Below are 16,519 nucleotides of genomic sequence, written 5' to 3'. Positions count from 1 at the left end.
ATAAAGTTGTGGCTGAGCAATTTCTCAAACTTCCATGCAGTTCACAAAACCTGTTTTAAATTGTTTTTAACAGTGGATGGGATCGTGAGCGACGGGGAGATGCGGGTCCCCAGATCATACTGTGGCACCGCTGGGAAGGGTCACTGCTACAGTGCAGTTTACGAAACTTTTCTGTTGTTTTCTCCGAGTGCAATAAAGTGTTTTTCCCTTGAACATTATATGAAACGAGAAAAAAAAAAAAAAAAAAAAAAAAGCTTTTTCATGTTGGACGAGAATCAAATGACTATTATGGTTTTTTTTTTTTTTTTTTTTTCTGGCCTGCCACAGAGTTATTTTCATTTCTTCAGGATATTAAATAAACATTTAGCACAAACCAGAGGGAGCACGCTGGCTGCCAGCAGCGGGGGTAATTTGCGCTTTTATTGAGAAGCGCTCTGGTCAGATTCCGGGGCTCCGCTGGCGCCACACGGTGGAGGACTTCAGAACAACCACACACGCCCCTGTCTCTGCCAACTGCGCCGACTCTCTCTTCCAAACTCTTCGGGGGTTTTTCAAATGTTCCTATGAAGTCTTTAGTGGGTAACATTTAAAAAAAATTGGTTTGGGCTGCACGTCAGGGGAGTAGCAATAGATAGATCAGCCATCCAGCATTTTTATAATTTTTGTTTGTTTTTTTTTGGGGGGGGGGGGGGGGGGGGGGCGCCCAACGCTGCGTTGCACAGCAAGGATCGAGCCCGCCCCAACTTGTTTGATCTCCAGTTGATTTTTCATGTTTTTTTTTTTTTTTTTTTCTTGTTCTCCTTTTTCCAAAACCAGTTAACTCCGGCTGATTATAAATATATATACTCGAGAGTTGCTCTTCAAAGGTGCGTGTGCGTGTGCGTGTGCGTGTGCGTGTGCGTGTGCGTGTGTTCGTTTAACGTGCTTGTCTGGTCAGTAGTTCCCCCACAAGGAAGGAAACTCTGACAAACCCCGCGTTATGTGGACCACGGGACATACATACTTGAAAGGTTACAAATGCAGCCGTCAATGCAGAGTCCTAAACTCTATAAACACCCGTGTCTGTGCGTTTTTGCGTTTAAAACGTTTAAAGATACTCGTTTTTAAAAGGTATTTTTTTCTTTTTTTTTTTTTTTTTTTTAAACGCTCTTAATAAATCCTACAAAGATACCCCCACGGAAAAGTGTTTCCTGAGCTGTCACAGAGCTCTGACGTCAATAACCCCCCTCTGCTGTAAGAGGGATGTGGTGACGGGCTGCGTTGTAAAGAGGCTGAAATTGCATCGCCCTGAGTCCGAGAGCTCTCCCATGCTCCAGTCTGCTTACTGTGGATTTGTATCGCTGTTTGTCTGATTATTTCAGACTAGTGTTGTACTGTTTGAATGGTGTCTATCTTGTTGTGATTGGTTTTTATAACAGTGATCAATAACAGATTGATCGATTTGCCTCACCCTGTAGAATGAACTAGTTTGTCTTCATGAAGTCGAATGAATCCTGTTGAATAATGTTACGTTACGATATTGAATTACACACCGCTTTGTAATTTTCCATATACTTAAAGGAAAACTGACACAAAATTCAAAGACATTTCGAAATCTAACGTGAAATATTGCACCACTGACCAGGGTAGTCCGGTAGACTTTATGAGATCTCATTTTGTAGTTTCTCTTTGATTACATGAAATCAAAGATCTTAGTTATGTCATATATGAATATATATATATATATAGGATATATATATATAGATATATAAATCAATGTCTCAATCCTAAAATTTCTAGGTGATGCAAACATTTTGGGCTCAGCTGTATGCTGCTGAAGTCGAGTCTCATTTGGTCAAGGTCTGAATGCAGATGCTCGCTGAGTTTAAGTTTAAATTCGACCAGGATCAGAGAGTCCTTCTTTTGTCTTTCAGAAGTAGCTCTACATCAATAACGTGACCCCTGGACTAAGGGGGGGGGGGTGGGGGATTATTAAAACTCAATAAAGTCAGCTGTCAGTGCGAGTCACGGCAGGGGCCCACCCCCCCCCCCCCGAAGAAGGGGCTGGCTGGAGGGGTCATGCATTGCAGAAACGAGTCTTTTCCTGCAGCAGTGTTTGTTTCCATGTGCATCAAATCATGTGCGCTTCGTGAATGCAAAGCAGGGGAAATGAGTTTCATCTTCCGACAGATGAAAACAGAGTCTTTTATAAACCCCTTCGAAGCATTATATATTATATATATATATATATATATATTATATATATATATAATATAATATATATCCATATATATTATTTAAATAATAAGATTTATTTCCAGCTCGTTTTGCTTTTCGTATTTTGAAGTTCCCTGAACTGCGCGTCCTGTCTTTAATTTCTGGAAGTGTTTACTGACTATCGGACTCTTTTTCTACAGCGCCCTTCAGAGGACGAGGAGGATGGGGGGGGGGGGGTCTCCAGTTCTCTCTTCTTTGTTGTATGTTCCTTCGTGGCGGTCTCAGTGCGATATTGTTGTGAAAATAGGAATGAATTAAATATGTGCTTTTTCATGCTTGCAGTTCAAGCGGGGACGAGGGTGCTGTTTCAACCGAGGGACGGCCGTGATTGGATACTTTTTTTCGCTTCAAACCCCACCTTCTCCCCTCTCCATGGCGCTTTGCTTTAATGGGAAGCTAGACTCGACCGCTGAATGAGTGGCATCATGAGGGCGCCCACGCTGGAGTGAAGCTGACCTACAGATACAGGAAGTAGTGGTTTCGCGTTGTGTTAGGGTTAAGGGTGGTTTTAAAGTCTTGGTTATTGTTGTTTTAAGAGTAAGGTTTAAACTTTATAAAACTAGAAAGAAATAGCCAGTTTGATAATGTTCTGAAGATGATGGGCACCAATATAGTTTATTATTATTATTATTATTATTATTATTATTATTATTATTATTATTATTATTATTAGAAGTAAGGCTTCTTTGTGCCGCCGGTAAATAATAATAAACACAAACCTGTCCACCTGTTTATCCTGCAGAACAGCTGCGCAAAGCAATCCGCAGGTCTGAATATACACCCGCGCAAATCTTCAGAAGAACTTCCATCTGCTTTCTCTTCCGAGTCCTCAGCATCACCCCCCGAGCTCTGTGCTTGCTCACGTCTCCCTCCCCTGACCAGTCACCTGCAGGGGGAGCTCGGGAGCTTGTGCCTAATTACCCGGGACGCCCCGAGCCAGGGCAGCTTTGAACCCACCCCTCTGACCATCCCGTCACACCTGTTCCTTTGTCTCAAACCCCCCACTCCCCTCCCACTCACCCCTGAGGGTACAAGAGGGCTGCCCCACAGCTAAACAAGCAAGCGAACCCTCTTCAAAACATTGCGTGATCATTCAGGGTCCTTTACTGGAGATGAAGAGACCCCGTATTGAACCAATCGGTTTCAATGAAATCTCAGATCCGCTTTAGAATAGATTATCAGGGGGGAGGCAAAGCCACTTTGTATTGTTACTGAAAGGTTAACTCCAAAATCTGTTAGTGGCCCCTGTTGGGAAATCCAGTGTATCCATAACTAATTAAAAAAAAATTAAATACCCCATCCTGTTGTTTTACCCACCCCCAGAGTCTATGCACAATCTCCTTGCTTCTAGAATAACCCACTCCCCTTATCCACCCCACCTCAGCTCTGAAGCAAAGCGCCCCTGATTGCAGTGACAGCTAAACCATTCATCTCGACATACACTGCCATCAAAATCATTGTCTCCGATGACAGAGTGTGCCTGGGTGTATAAATGACCCGGAACCGAGTCTCATTAGCTGAGGGTTTGCCTTTAAATTGGAACCAGGAGGGGGGAGTTACCGAGGCAGGCTGTCACCGTGCCCACTGCTCCCCCAAACCACAGATCCTGATGGGACGTCCTGTTCCCGAAGGAGAGGCTACCCACACATTTCAAAGACAGATCTGTGAGCAGCGGAGTTACTGGTCCTCCCCTTATAAAAACACCCGACAGTGAAAGCATAGCTTCATAAAGCACAGTAAAAACAAAGCGTTGGTGAGCATTGGAAACGCCAGAGAGGTAAAGTATAATAAAAACACAGTCAGCTTGCTGCATAGTATAGCCATGGGAAAAACGTGGGACAATTCCTGTGCAGATTCCCCCCCAGGAAACTTCTGTAAGGGTTGTTATCGGCGCTTTAGCTTGTGAGTTATCTGAGTTTGATTAATGTTTCTCAGTGCATATGTTATATAACTGTATAATAACATACATGTGCATGTGAAGGCTTCTGTGACGTGTACTCAATGCATTGGTTATTACCCGCCCAATATTCAACTAGGAGATTGGTTTGCTGAACGCATCTCTAGCCACAGACTGAACCTTTCACCCCAGGGAAGCACCTTATCGTCTTACTGCTACTCAAGGTCTGATCTAGAGCCTGGGGGGAGCTGACCCCTCCGACACACACACTCACACACACACACACACACACACACACACACACACACACACACACACACACACACACACACACACACACACACACACACACACACACACACACACACACACACACACACACACACACACACACACACACACACACACACACACACACACACACACACACACACACACACACACACACACACACACACACACACACACACACACACACACACACACACACACACACACACACACACACACACACACACACACACACACACACACACACACACACACACACACACACACACACACACACACACACACACACACACACACACACACACACACACACACACACACACACACACACACACACACACACACACACACACACACACACACACACACACACACACACACACACACACACACACACACACACACACACACACACACACACACACACACACACACACACACACACACACACACACACACACACACACACACACACACACACACACACACACACACACACACACACACACACACACACACACACACACACACACACACACACACACACACACACACACACACACACACACACACACACACACACACACACACACACACACACACACACACACACACACACACACACACACACACACACACACACACACACACACACACACACACACACACACACACACACACACACACACACACACACACACACACACACACACACACACACACACACACACACACACACACACACACACACACACACACACACACACACACACACACACACACACACACACACACACACACACACACACACACACACACACACACACACACACACACACACACACACACACACACACACACACACACACACACACACACACACACACACACACACACACACACACACACACACACACACACACACACACACACACACACACACACACACACACACACACACACACACACACACACACACACACACACACACACACACACACACACACACACACACACACACACACACACACACACACACACACACACACACACACACACACACACTCACACACACACACACACACACACACACACACACACACACACACACACACACACACACACACACACACACACACACACACACACACACACACACACACACACACACACACACACACACACACACACACACACACACACACACACACACACACACACACACACACACACACACACACACACACACACACACACACACACACACCACACACACACACACACACACACACACACACACACACACACACACACACACACACACACACACACACACACTCACACACACACACACACACACACACACACACACACACACACACACACACACACACACACACACACACACACACACACACACACACACACACACACACACACACACACACACACACACACACACACACACACACACACACACACACGCACACACACACGCACACACACACGGAAAGACCTTTGGTTACTCCCAGGACAAGCCCTTTCCTTCAGTGCAGCTCGTACTCAGAAAGGAGCAGAGTAGCGCTTATCCAAAGGGAACACCTCCAGGCGGCAGGCGGGGATCCCCGGTATTTGGAGTTTGCTCTTGGTTTGACCCTTTATCGATAACACAGTTCGCGGGTATCACTAAGAGGCAATTCATTTTCAACTCTCTTTTTTTGAAACTAGAAATGTGATTTATCTTTATAGCAATAAAGAATATAATATATATAGATTATCTTTTTGTAACCATCAAACCAAAGCATTTCATTTTATTTAGTTTGCAACGAATGGAATTTCATTTTGGTTTTCTTTATGACCCCCCCCCCCCCTCCCCCCCTGCTCGGAGCGGCCTCTGAGTTTAGAATAATTGCTCATAATTTGAAGTGTCTGGTTGAAAGAACTTATTGTGATGGTTTCGAAATCGCTATAGATGCTTTTGTTTTTGCAAAGGGCGGTAATTGAGGGTTTGGTCAGCGGGACAGAGAGAGAGAGGGAGAGAGAGAGAGAGAGAGAGAGAGGAGAGAGAGAGAGAGAGAGAGAGAGAGGGAGAGAGAGGGAGAGAGGGAGATAAAGCGGCTGTTTGTTTCTGCAGAGCTATATGTTTGCATGCGGACACAAATGTTTGATTTTTCTCCCGTTTAGTGCTCGACCTTGAAAAGTCAGCCTTGTTTTTGTAAACGCAGACGAGACGGACACGGATCATCTTGTCAAGCGTCCCCCCCCATCTCTGTTTTTAGCTTCAAAAATAAATCCACAAAAACAAAACATTAATAAATGACGTTCCAGATATTTACTGACCTTAGGACCACAAACCAATATTGAAACGACAATAGTTCAAAAGCTCGCATATTAATAATGCATTTTAAAAACGACACAACAATGACTGGCTTTTTTTTTAATAGCAAAGTTTATGAAAAAATTAAAACCTCCACACCTTAGTAACACTTCAGGGTGTATTTAAAAAATCTAAACAAAGAAATAAGCCCCTTTTTTATTGGAAGATGCAATAATGCTGTTATGCTGTGGTGTATTTAATTTAATAATGCGACAAGTGGGAACAATAAACACACACCTATCTCCCCGCACTCAGGTCCTGCTACTGAAGTAATCGCGCTACCGCTGCTACTGAGCGATTCAATCGACATATTACAGCACCTGCCATATTACCGCGTTCTATAGCAAGCTTCGCGTTCAGTTACCATAGTAAATAAGCTTTTTTACTTGAATCAGAGTGTATTTGACGCTTTTCTAGTGCATTGGTGTGAGTTTAAGTTTGATTGAATGGCGCTGTAAGAACAGAGAAATAAGGCGTCTTATACAGCGGCCGCTATAGTGCTCCCATCCCACAAATTTCACCCTGAACTAATCCTGTCCATCCCGCATGACCGGGAGCCCAAAGGAAAAATCATTCATCAGGCAGTGTTTAATGTGACCAGCCTGAAAATGGGACCCAGCAGGTTTACAGCCAAAGAAAAGGATTTACATAGATTTCAGTGAAGAAATATTGATTCAGAATTACATAAATACAGATTTTTTTTTTTTAAGAAAAATGTATTTGGTAATTAGCGTGTTAACATGAAAAGGAAACATGCTGTATACATACATGAAGCCTGCTGTCTTTGTGTTTTTATCCAGGACAGTAACCCTCACAATATCAAGGCAATTAAAATCGAAGCAACACATACAATAAGCCACAAAATAAAGAGATATTTAAACATTTCATCCTGTCTCTGAAAAGGCAAGGAAGCTCCAACAACAGAAAACGCTAACTCTGAAAAAATACTTTGCACGATTAAAAACGATTCAACGATATTAAAAGCGAAAAAGTAAGCCTTAAAATTAATAACTCTAGAACAGTCCATATTAATTTACCCAGATATGTCCACATATTTCATATTTAAAGTCTGATAAATATAAAACCTGATTTTGTTCCCCCTCGTGTTCGACAAGACATCGTGTTAAAAGCAATTAGCAATTCTAATGTCTTTCAACAAAGAAAGTCCTTACACCTTAATCGCTCATAACTTAACATATAAATATGGTCATAATAACATTTTATTAAATTAAATGCAAGAGAATATTTTCTTAATAAAACAATCATAACAGACATGCACATTCATAATTTCAAGCATACTCTCTCTCTCTCTCTCTCTCTCTCTCTCTCTCTCTCTCTCTCTCTCTCTCTCTCTCTCTCTCTCTCTCTCACACACACACACACACACACACACACACACACACACACACACACACACACACACACACACACACACCAGCATCCTCATTATATCTCATGGATGCAGCTTCACTCATTCCAGATTTTGCAATCACCTTGATCAGCCGCAGCATACAGGTAACAAGCTCAGGTGTGTTTTATTAATAGTAAACCCAGGAAAGGATCAAACTGCTATGCAATGGGAGTCTTATTTCCATCCCTGTATCTCCACAGAGGTGTTCCACACAATGTAATGTCCTGAATTTTGTTTTTTTTTTTCTTTGGGGGCAAACAGCCCTTCTCCAGGTCAGCCTCCAGGTAAGAAATCTTCAGCTTGTGAGCTTGTTCCCTTGCAAACCTGAAGTTACATTATTATTATTATTATTATTATTATTATTATTATTATTATTATTATTATTATTATGAGATGACCCCTTCCATGGGCACCTCTTTCAGTCCTTCACTGAAGAAGCCACTTCCCTGATACTGGAGTGAAGAGTTTGAACTCAGATCTCCAGCAGCCCTCCTCCCTGCTCTGGGCTGGTGGTGTTCTCATCCCCGTTGGGGTCTTGCATCCCATTGCCCGGCGGCGAGGCTGCTTGGGGGGCTGCAGCCACTGCTCCCTCCTCCCTCTCCTGCTCCCCCTCTACCCCAGCCTTGCCCTGCAGATCCTCTTCGGTGTGGGTCTTCTGGTGCTTGCTGAGGTGGTCGCTGCGGGTGAACCTCTTGCTGCAGAGCTGACAGGTAAACTTCTTCTCCCTGGTGTGGGTGCGCACGTGGCGCTCCAGCTCGTCCGAGCGAGTGAAGCGCTTCCCGCAGAACAGCCAGTTGCAGACGAAGGGCCTCTCGCCTGTGTGCCAGCGCAGGTGAGCCTTCAGGTGTGACGCCTTGCCGTAGACCTTGCCACAGCCTGGGATGTGGCAGCTGTGGACAGGCTTCTTCCGGAGGCTGGCCGCCGATGCCCCCAGCCGCTCCAGCTCCTGGCAGTTGGGGCAGTCGCAGGAGGAGCGGCCGGGCGTTGAACCCCCATAGCTGCGCGAAGGCTTGAGCCCGATGGGAGTCTCCATCAGGGAGCTGTTGGGCACCGGTTTGGGCTTGTACATGTCCTGGGGGAGCATGTGCTGGCCAGAAGGCAGCAGGTGAGAGGAACTGCCCAGCCCCACGGTGGAGTAGGGGTTTGCAGGGTTCAGGGAGGTGAATTCGGAGCTGTAGCCTGGCAGCTGGGGACTGATAGAGCCCTGCGGGGGCTGCAGGGATGCCTGAAGCCCATCCGCTTGGGTCTGCGTGGCACTCAGCCAGTTGGTGTTGGAGTGGACGTCCCACCATGGGGACGTGGCATTGCCGGAGCTGGGGGAGATGGAAGGGTGGATGCCAGTTTTGTACCAGGAGCAGTACGGGGGCATGTCCAGGGAAGTGTAGACGCTCGCCAGGCAGTCTGCTGTGGCGTGGGCCTTGGAGACCAGGAGAGAGGGATCCTGGGAGACAGGGGCCGGCTGGAAGGAGTGGGAGAAAGGGTTGTAGTCAGTCCCGTATGCCGTGGAGGCTTGCGGGCTGCCCGAGGGAGTCAGGAGCCCGTTCCCGCTGTTGAAGGACCCCGCGTAGGAGTCGCCCATTTCCTCCGAGTTCCGGCTGTTTTTAGGAGGCTGGAGGTCGGAGTTCAGGCTGTAAGGCTTCCTCCCGGGGTTGTTGGCGTTGTTGTTGGTGTCGCCTGTTTTGCCGGGCGTAGCTGAATCTCTCACTGGGCTGGAGACTCCAAATTTGTTGCAGGTTGCGGTTAGCATCGCCAAAGGGCTGGATCCATAGCGAGCCTCATCCTGAGAGAGAGAGAGAGAGAGAGAGAGAGAGAGAGAGAGAGAGAGAGAGAGAGAGAGAGAGAGAGAGAGAGAGAGAGAGAGAGAGAGAGAGAGAGAGAGAGAGAGAGAGAGAGAGAGAGAGAGAGAGAGAGAGAGAGAGAGAGAGAGAGAGAGAGAGAGAGAGAGAGAGAGAGGTGTTAAGGAGGTATCAGTCAGTTGGAATTAATAGAAGATGCAGGGGTCTATTCTTATATATAGAGCGCCTTTCAATGGTGTCCTAGTAACAGCAAACAGGCAGCAAACAACCAATAGTGTTTATTAAACCTGAAATACTGTAGACAGAAAATGAAAAGTACAGCTATATGAAACTCATGCAACGTCTATAACTTCAGTGCAAAGCTAGGGTCAAGAGAGTTGCATCTCCCTGTAGAATGAATTAATTTTGCTTCATAAAGTTGAATGAAACGTGCCAGTATAATGCTACGCTAACATATTGAATTGCATACCACTTTGTAGTTTCCCATATACTCTCATGAATAGTCAAAAGCACCAGAATTCAACCCCAAGGTGTCCAAAGGTAAACACTAACACCTTAAAAGACAGATCGGATTACCTCCTTGCTTTTGTTTATTGTTAAATGTATCGCCACGTTGACTGGGCAGTTTCTCTCACAGAAGTGTGTGTGTGTGTGTCAGTGTGTGTGTGTGTGTGTGTGTGTGTGTGTGTGTGTGTGTGTGTGTGTGTGTGTGTGTGTGTGTGTGTGTGTGTGTGTGTGTGTGTGTGTGTGTGTCAGTGTGTGTGTGTGTGTGTGTGTGTGTGTGTGTGTGTGTGTGTGTGTGTGTGTGTGTGTGTGTGTGTGTGTGTGTGTGTGTGTGTGTGTGTGTGTGTGTGTGTGTGTGTGTGTGTGTGTGTGTGTGTGTGTGTGTGTGTGTGTGTGTGTGTGTGTGTGTGTGTGTGTGTGTGTGTGTGTGTGTGTGTGTGTGTGTGTGTGTGTGTGTGTGTGTGTGTGTGTGTGTGTGTGTGTGTGTGTGTGTGTGTGTGTGTGTGTGTGTGTGTGTGTGTGTGTGTGTGTGTGTGTGTGTGTCAGTGTGTGTGTGTGTGTGTGTGTGTGTGTCAGTGTGTGTGTGTGTGTGTGTGTGTGTGTGTGTGTGTGTGTGTGTGTGTGTGTGTGTGTGTGTGTGTGTGTGTGTGTGTGTGTGTGTGTGTGTGTGTGTGTGTGTGTGTGTGTGTCAGTGTGTGTGCAGTGTGTGTGTGTGTGTGTGTGTGTGTGTGTGTGTGTGTGTGTGTGTGTGTGTCAGTGTGTGTGTGTGTGTGTGTGTGTGTGTGTGTGTGTGTGTGTGTGTGTGTGTGTGTGTGTGTGTGTGTGTGTGTGTGTGTGTGTCAGTGTGTGTGTTTCGGTGTGTCTAACATAGCTTTGCTCAGCACAGTAAACCTCCGTTCTATAGGTCTTGCAAGTTTAATCTTGCATCTGCCTTTAGGTCATGAGATATGTTTGGCTGAAAATGTCTGGCTTACATGGACGTAAGCGACACCTGCCTTTAATCATGCACTTAAAAAGTCATGTTCAGTTTTCACAGCGAAATCCAAAACACGTTCGTCTGACCAGATTGACAGTCAGGAGAGCGGGTTTATAAAACTGGGCGCGTCACGATTCTTCAGATTCCAAAAGCATCGATTCTGTTCTCTAATATTATTTTGCTAAAATATCCGATATTAACACTGTGATGCCCAAAGCATTTTCCAATATTTATGTAACTAGATTTCGTTTCTTGTTCAAAACACGAGAAATGTTTCTTTCAATAGTGAACCGATCTGTAATCATCGCAATGGCTTTTTACCCCCCAAATACTCAGCCGGATATTTTTCTAAACAATATCTGCTAACTTATAGTTTTTTTTTTTTTTTTAATATTTTGAAATTAGTTTTTTTTCTTTAAACACGCAAACACACTATAGAGATATAAATAAAACAAATCCCAACACAAGTTCTGAAATTAAATGCATTTCTTCCTGGGCTTTTATGCTGAACCAATTATACAGAACTATCTTCTATGCCTTACAGAATCTATACAAAAGCAGAGTTCCAGAAAGGAGCACCATTCTTTTCTAGAAGGCCCGTGTATTCTAGAATAAAGTGTAATAATAGTTTTCTCCCTCTTTGATTCCATCCGTCCCCGCAAGCCGCTCCGAAGGAAACGCTGATGCCTGCTAGGTGCCCTGTGTTTTAGATCGCTCAAGCGTTTAGATGTTCCTAATTGTCATTAGGCCTACATTACAGTATTTAATCACTGTCATAATACAATTTACCAACATCGCGTTTTAATTTCAGCGCCCACCGCAATCATGTTAATGCTCTTACACATAAAACTACAGAACAGGAGTTGGTACATTAATTAAGTTAATCAAAGCCATGGCAAATAGAAATCTGCCGCAGCCAGACCGCTAACAACGACTGTATTGGGGGGGGGGGGGGGGGGGGGACCTCTTTACTGTGCACTGCCCACCCGCCTGGAGTTCATGAAGACCGTACTGAAGTGAAGGCATGCCTACAGTAGTGTTGTGATGCAATGTTAACTCGGTGATAGCAATGCTATACAACCAATGCAAATGAATCAAGCTAAAGATGCGTGCGTGTCTGTGCGTGCGTGCGTGCGTGCCTGTATAGGCTAGACATAGATAGATACTTGTGTATTGGCGATGGTCCCGCAGTGATGCTGTCGAATAAGGGCTGTTCAGTTCCAGTGTGTTTACTGTTTGAAAGCGTGTGTTGTTTAAATGTTTAAACCGCTGTCCTCGGCTGTATTAACACCCTGCGGTTGACTCGGCCCCGGACTCAGCGATGGGCACGCTGCCAGGCACGATATTAACGGTGCATGAAATCAGGCTTCAGTCGAAATCATGACTCGAACAGTTTCTCCTTCAAGGACTCTAAAAACACAGCTCCCAAACCCACAAACAATATTTGCCCTACATGACCCTGAAATTATAAGCAGGTCTATCTCTGTCTCTCTGTCTCTGTCTTCTCTCTTTTTTATCCCAAGTTTAACTTCCTAAATCACTTTGTGAATAAGTTTTCTTAACTCCTTTCGCGACTGGGGCCATGTCAGATAATAACCATATCTGGGATTTATATTAGTCTAACATTCTTTAAGGGAATAATACAAATATATCTATCCATCTATCTATCTAGCTATCCATCCATCTATCTATCTATCTATCTATCTATCTATCTATCTATCTATCTGTCTGTCTATCTATCTATCTATCTATCTATCTATCTGTCTATCTATCTATCTATCTATCTCTATCTATCTATCTATCTGTCTGTCTGTCTATCTATCTATCTATCTGTCTGTCTGTCTATCTATCTAGCTATCTATCTGTCTATCTATCTATCTATCTATCTATCTGTCTGTCTATCTATCTAGCTATATATCTGTCTATCTATCTATCTATCTGTCTATAGCTTAAGTAATGTAATAAGTCTACAGAATATATTAGAATGTATCTCTAAAGGCCTGTATTGTTTGCATATTCTATAACTATTATAGAATAGAACAACACACACACACACACACACACACACACACACACACACACACACACATATATATATATATATATATATATATATATATATATATATATATATATATATATATATATATATATATCACATATTTTCTTTGATATATTTGAGAAGCTGAACTGTAGGGTTATTACTTTTAAAAAGTCGCGTTTTGGGAGTCATCCATTGAATTATTCATCTATATCCCGTTTAAACTCTACAGCTGCGGTTAAATTTTTGCATCAACTTATAGAATGAACTCATTTCGCTTCATAAAGTCGAATGAAAGCTGCTGAACAGTGTCACGTTAACATATTGAATTACACAGCGCCGCTTTGTAGCTTTGCATACAATAAAACAGAAAAGTGACAAATTTGAGAACAGTGACATTTCCAAATCTGACATGAAATACTGTTGATAAACGGTAGACTTTTTGCGATCAAATTTGTCTGTATTTTTGACATAAAATTACATAAATACATAAATTATCTAATCATGTTATATATATATATATATATATATATATATATATATATATATATATATATGTATGTATGTATGTATAAAATTTGAATTCTGTCGCAATCCTGAAATTTTAGGTGATGCAAGACTTTTGGCCGCTGCTGTTATTATCCAGTTCATCTCCTGGGGCTGTTCACAAATTGCCCAACAATGGTATTGACTTGGAGAAGAACGCATCACCTGAGCAACCAGGTGTACGCAGACAATAGCGCTAATAGAATTACCTTGTGTGCCCCGCAGGCCAACGCGAGTTCGTTTCATCGACCTGATTGCTAGACGATGCGGGAGAAGAGGTAAGTGCTAGTGTTGACATTAGCGTTTAAAATATTTTCAAACGGTCTCGCCTTCCTCGGGGTGCTTCTGTAATGAAACATATTCTCTCTCTCTCTCTCGCCTGGTTTTTGATGCCTGTAGCCACTGTTGCAGACGGGCAGTATGCTTTCATTAACACCACGTCCCTGTTACTTCTCTATTAAAAACTGAAACAGCTGGTTCATCTTGTCGAAGACTCGCCAGTGCGGTGTGGGGTCTTCGTTTTATTTTCCTTCATCCAGCGCAGTCAGAAATAGATTGTGTTCTATTCGTGTTGATGCTGTAACGACGATTCTATTGAAACTCTTTGCATATCTATCTGTCTGTCAATTTTGCAATCAATCAATCAATCTATCTATTTTAAAGCATATTTACAGTTAATGCCGCCGTACGCGTTTTGAAAGTGCATGCCCTCGCACAGTGATAATCCGATGAAACAGTGAAATATGACTATAGGAAATTAAATATAGACCTAACCCTATAGAGATACAACAGGATGCCATTACACTGTGCATACCCTCAATAAAAGACGTTGATCATATAAAACTGAAACAAAATAATGATAGGCTTTCCATATTTCACCAAATATTGCTGGCAGACAACCTTTTATTATTATTATTATTATTATTATTATTATTATTATTATTATTTGCTGCATATGTCCCATGAGTTCATCCACTCTCCTCTTGTATAGGTGAACTCGTGGAAGACTCAGAGCCCACTCTCTCGTTAAAAGTGTGTGACTAAAGCAGTGAGAGACGGCGTGTGAGCTGCACAGGCAGGCATGTTAGGAGGAAGCTGCCTGACTTCGCCGTGCTGGCATTTCCAAATCAACCAGGGGACAAAGATCATTGAACTTCCGATGCAGTAAACTAGAGCTGTCTCCGGGGCGCATGTGAAAAAGAGCTGAGCCCGGCTGTCTGTTTTGAAAGAGCAGATTTTACTTATTAAGAAAAAGGGAATCCGCGGGGTGCTGTCAGCCTGCAAGACGACACTGTGGGTATTCTTAATGCTATGTGAGTTCTGCTCCCCAATATACAATAAGATATACTTTTCTGACATCTACAACACATGCGTTAATCGTTATACAGCAAAGACAACCTCGCTGCGCTTGTTAAACACCACCAGACTGCTAAATAATCTATATACAAGTGGACGATATGCTGTAACCTGTAACAAATACACACGTATGATCACACTCTCAAGTTAATTCAGAAAGCATATTCTGGTTTAATTACAATTTTTCTATTTCGCCGCACAACTCTTTTACGCGTTCCACCAAACTCACCTACAAAGCGGTCTTCTTCAATTAAACCTCTGGTCTTTAAAAGCATCCCGTATTGCACAGATAGCCTTACAAAATATAGGCTTTAAATATATCAAAGACGTGTTAATATATTAATATATTTTAGCATTGCCATACCGTACCTCCAGTATCGATGCTGCCATCCCTGAGTAAAGTCCAATCTTTTGAATGTATGTGTGTATTATTATTATTATTATTATTATTATTATTCTTTCTGTAGATGAAATCGAGTTGCAGCTCATAAAAAGTTCTGGAAGTCGATGCAACTTCTGTGGCACGAGCCCGGAGACTTGAGTAGCAGCAAAGGGACCCGCCTTCTAATTGCAGGGTCGGGGCTCTTTGAAGCGCCGCCAAGCACCAATAACAACGAGGAAGCAAAGAAAAAAAAAACTTATCAATTTAAGATTTACAACTTAGTTCCTCCGGGGGGTTCGCGGAATTTAAGGATGGAAAAAGAGAGAGAGAGAGAGAGAGAGAGAGAGAGAGAGAGAGAGAGAGAGAGAGAGGGGAGGGGTAACAACACACAGAGAGAGAGGCTTTGAAAATCTCTGGTCGAGTTAGTGACAGGTATCTGATCCACTGAATGTAACTTTTATATTAAAAAAAAAAAAAAAAAAAAAAAAACAATCCATCCCTTTTAAAAACTTTTAAAGCGAGGGACACAATACAGATTAGGGTGGGGTCGCGTTGTATGACAGTCACGCGTGTTGTGAATATGCCTGTATCCGCCTTGCCCTCTTGCTAATTCGAGTGATTTAATAAGCGGAGCCGGGCACAACGCACATTATAATGCATCTGTCGCGATTCTTACCAATTTACAA

General features: G+C 43.6%; 1 protein-coding gene across 2 annotated transcripts; it reads right to left on the bottom strand.

Annotated features, from left to right (window-relative positions):
- Nucleotides 1-8,573: 8,573 nt before the first annotated feature.
- Nucleotides 8,574-16,157, bottom strand: sp7 (Sp7 transcription factor). Of its 2 annotated transcripts, none has more exons than XM_041241636.1 (2): nt 15,821-16,157; nt 8,574-10,012 (listed from the first exon to the last, which is right to left on the bottom strand). In XM_041241636.1, exons 1-2 carry the CDS (start codon nt 15,938-15,940, stop codon nt 8,705-8,707), a joined length of 1,428 nt encoding a protein of 475 aa, XP_041097570.1. In that variant the 5' UTR covers nt 15,941-16,157; the 3' UTR covers nt 8,574-8,704. The 2 variants fall into 2 exon arrangements, with proteins under 2 accessions (XP_041097570.1, XP_041097571.1); XM_041241637.1 differs by lacking the exon at nt 15,821-16,157 and adding an exon at nt 15,681-15,812.
- Nucleotides 16,158-16,519: the final 362 nt, after the last annotated feature.

The sequence above is a fragment of the Polyodon spathula genome, unplaced genomic scaffold, assembly GCF_017654505.1.
Source record: "Polyodon spathula isolate WHYD16114869_AA unplaced genomic scaffold, ASM1765450v1 scaffolds_806, whole genome shotgun sequence".
In the NCBI taxonomy this organism is placed as follows: domain Eukaryota; kingdom Metazoa; phylum Chordata; class Actinopteri; order Acipenseriformes; family Polyodontidae; genus Polyodon; species Polyodon spathula.
The sequence above is the reverse complement of the archived record's forward strand: the minus strand, read 5'-3'. Positions and strand labels throughout refer to the sequence as shown.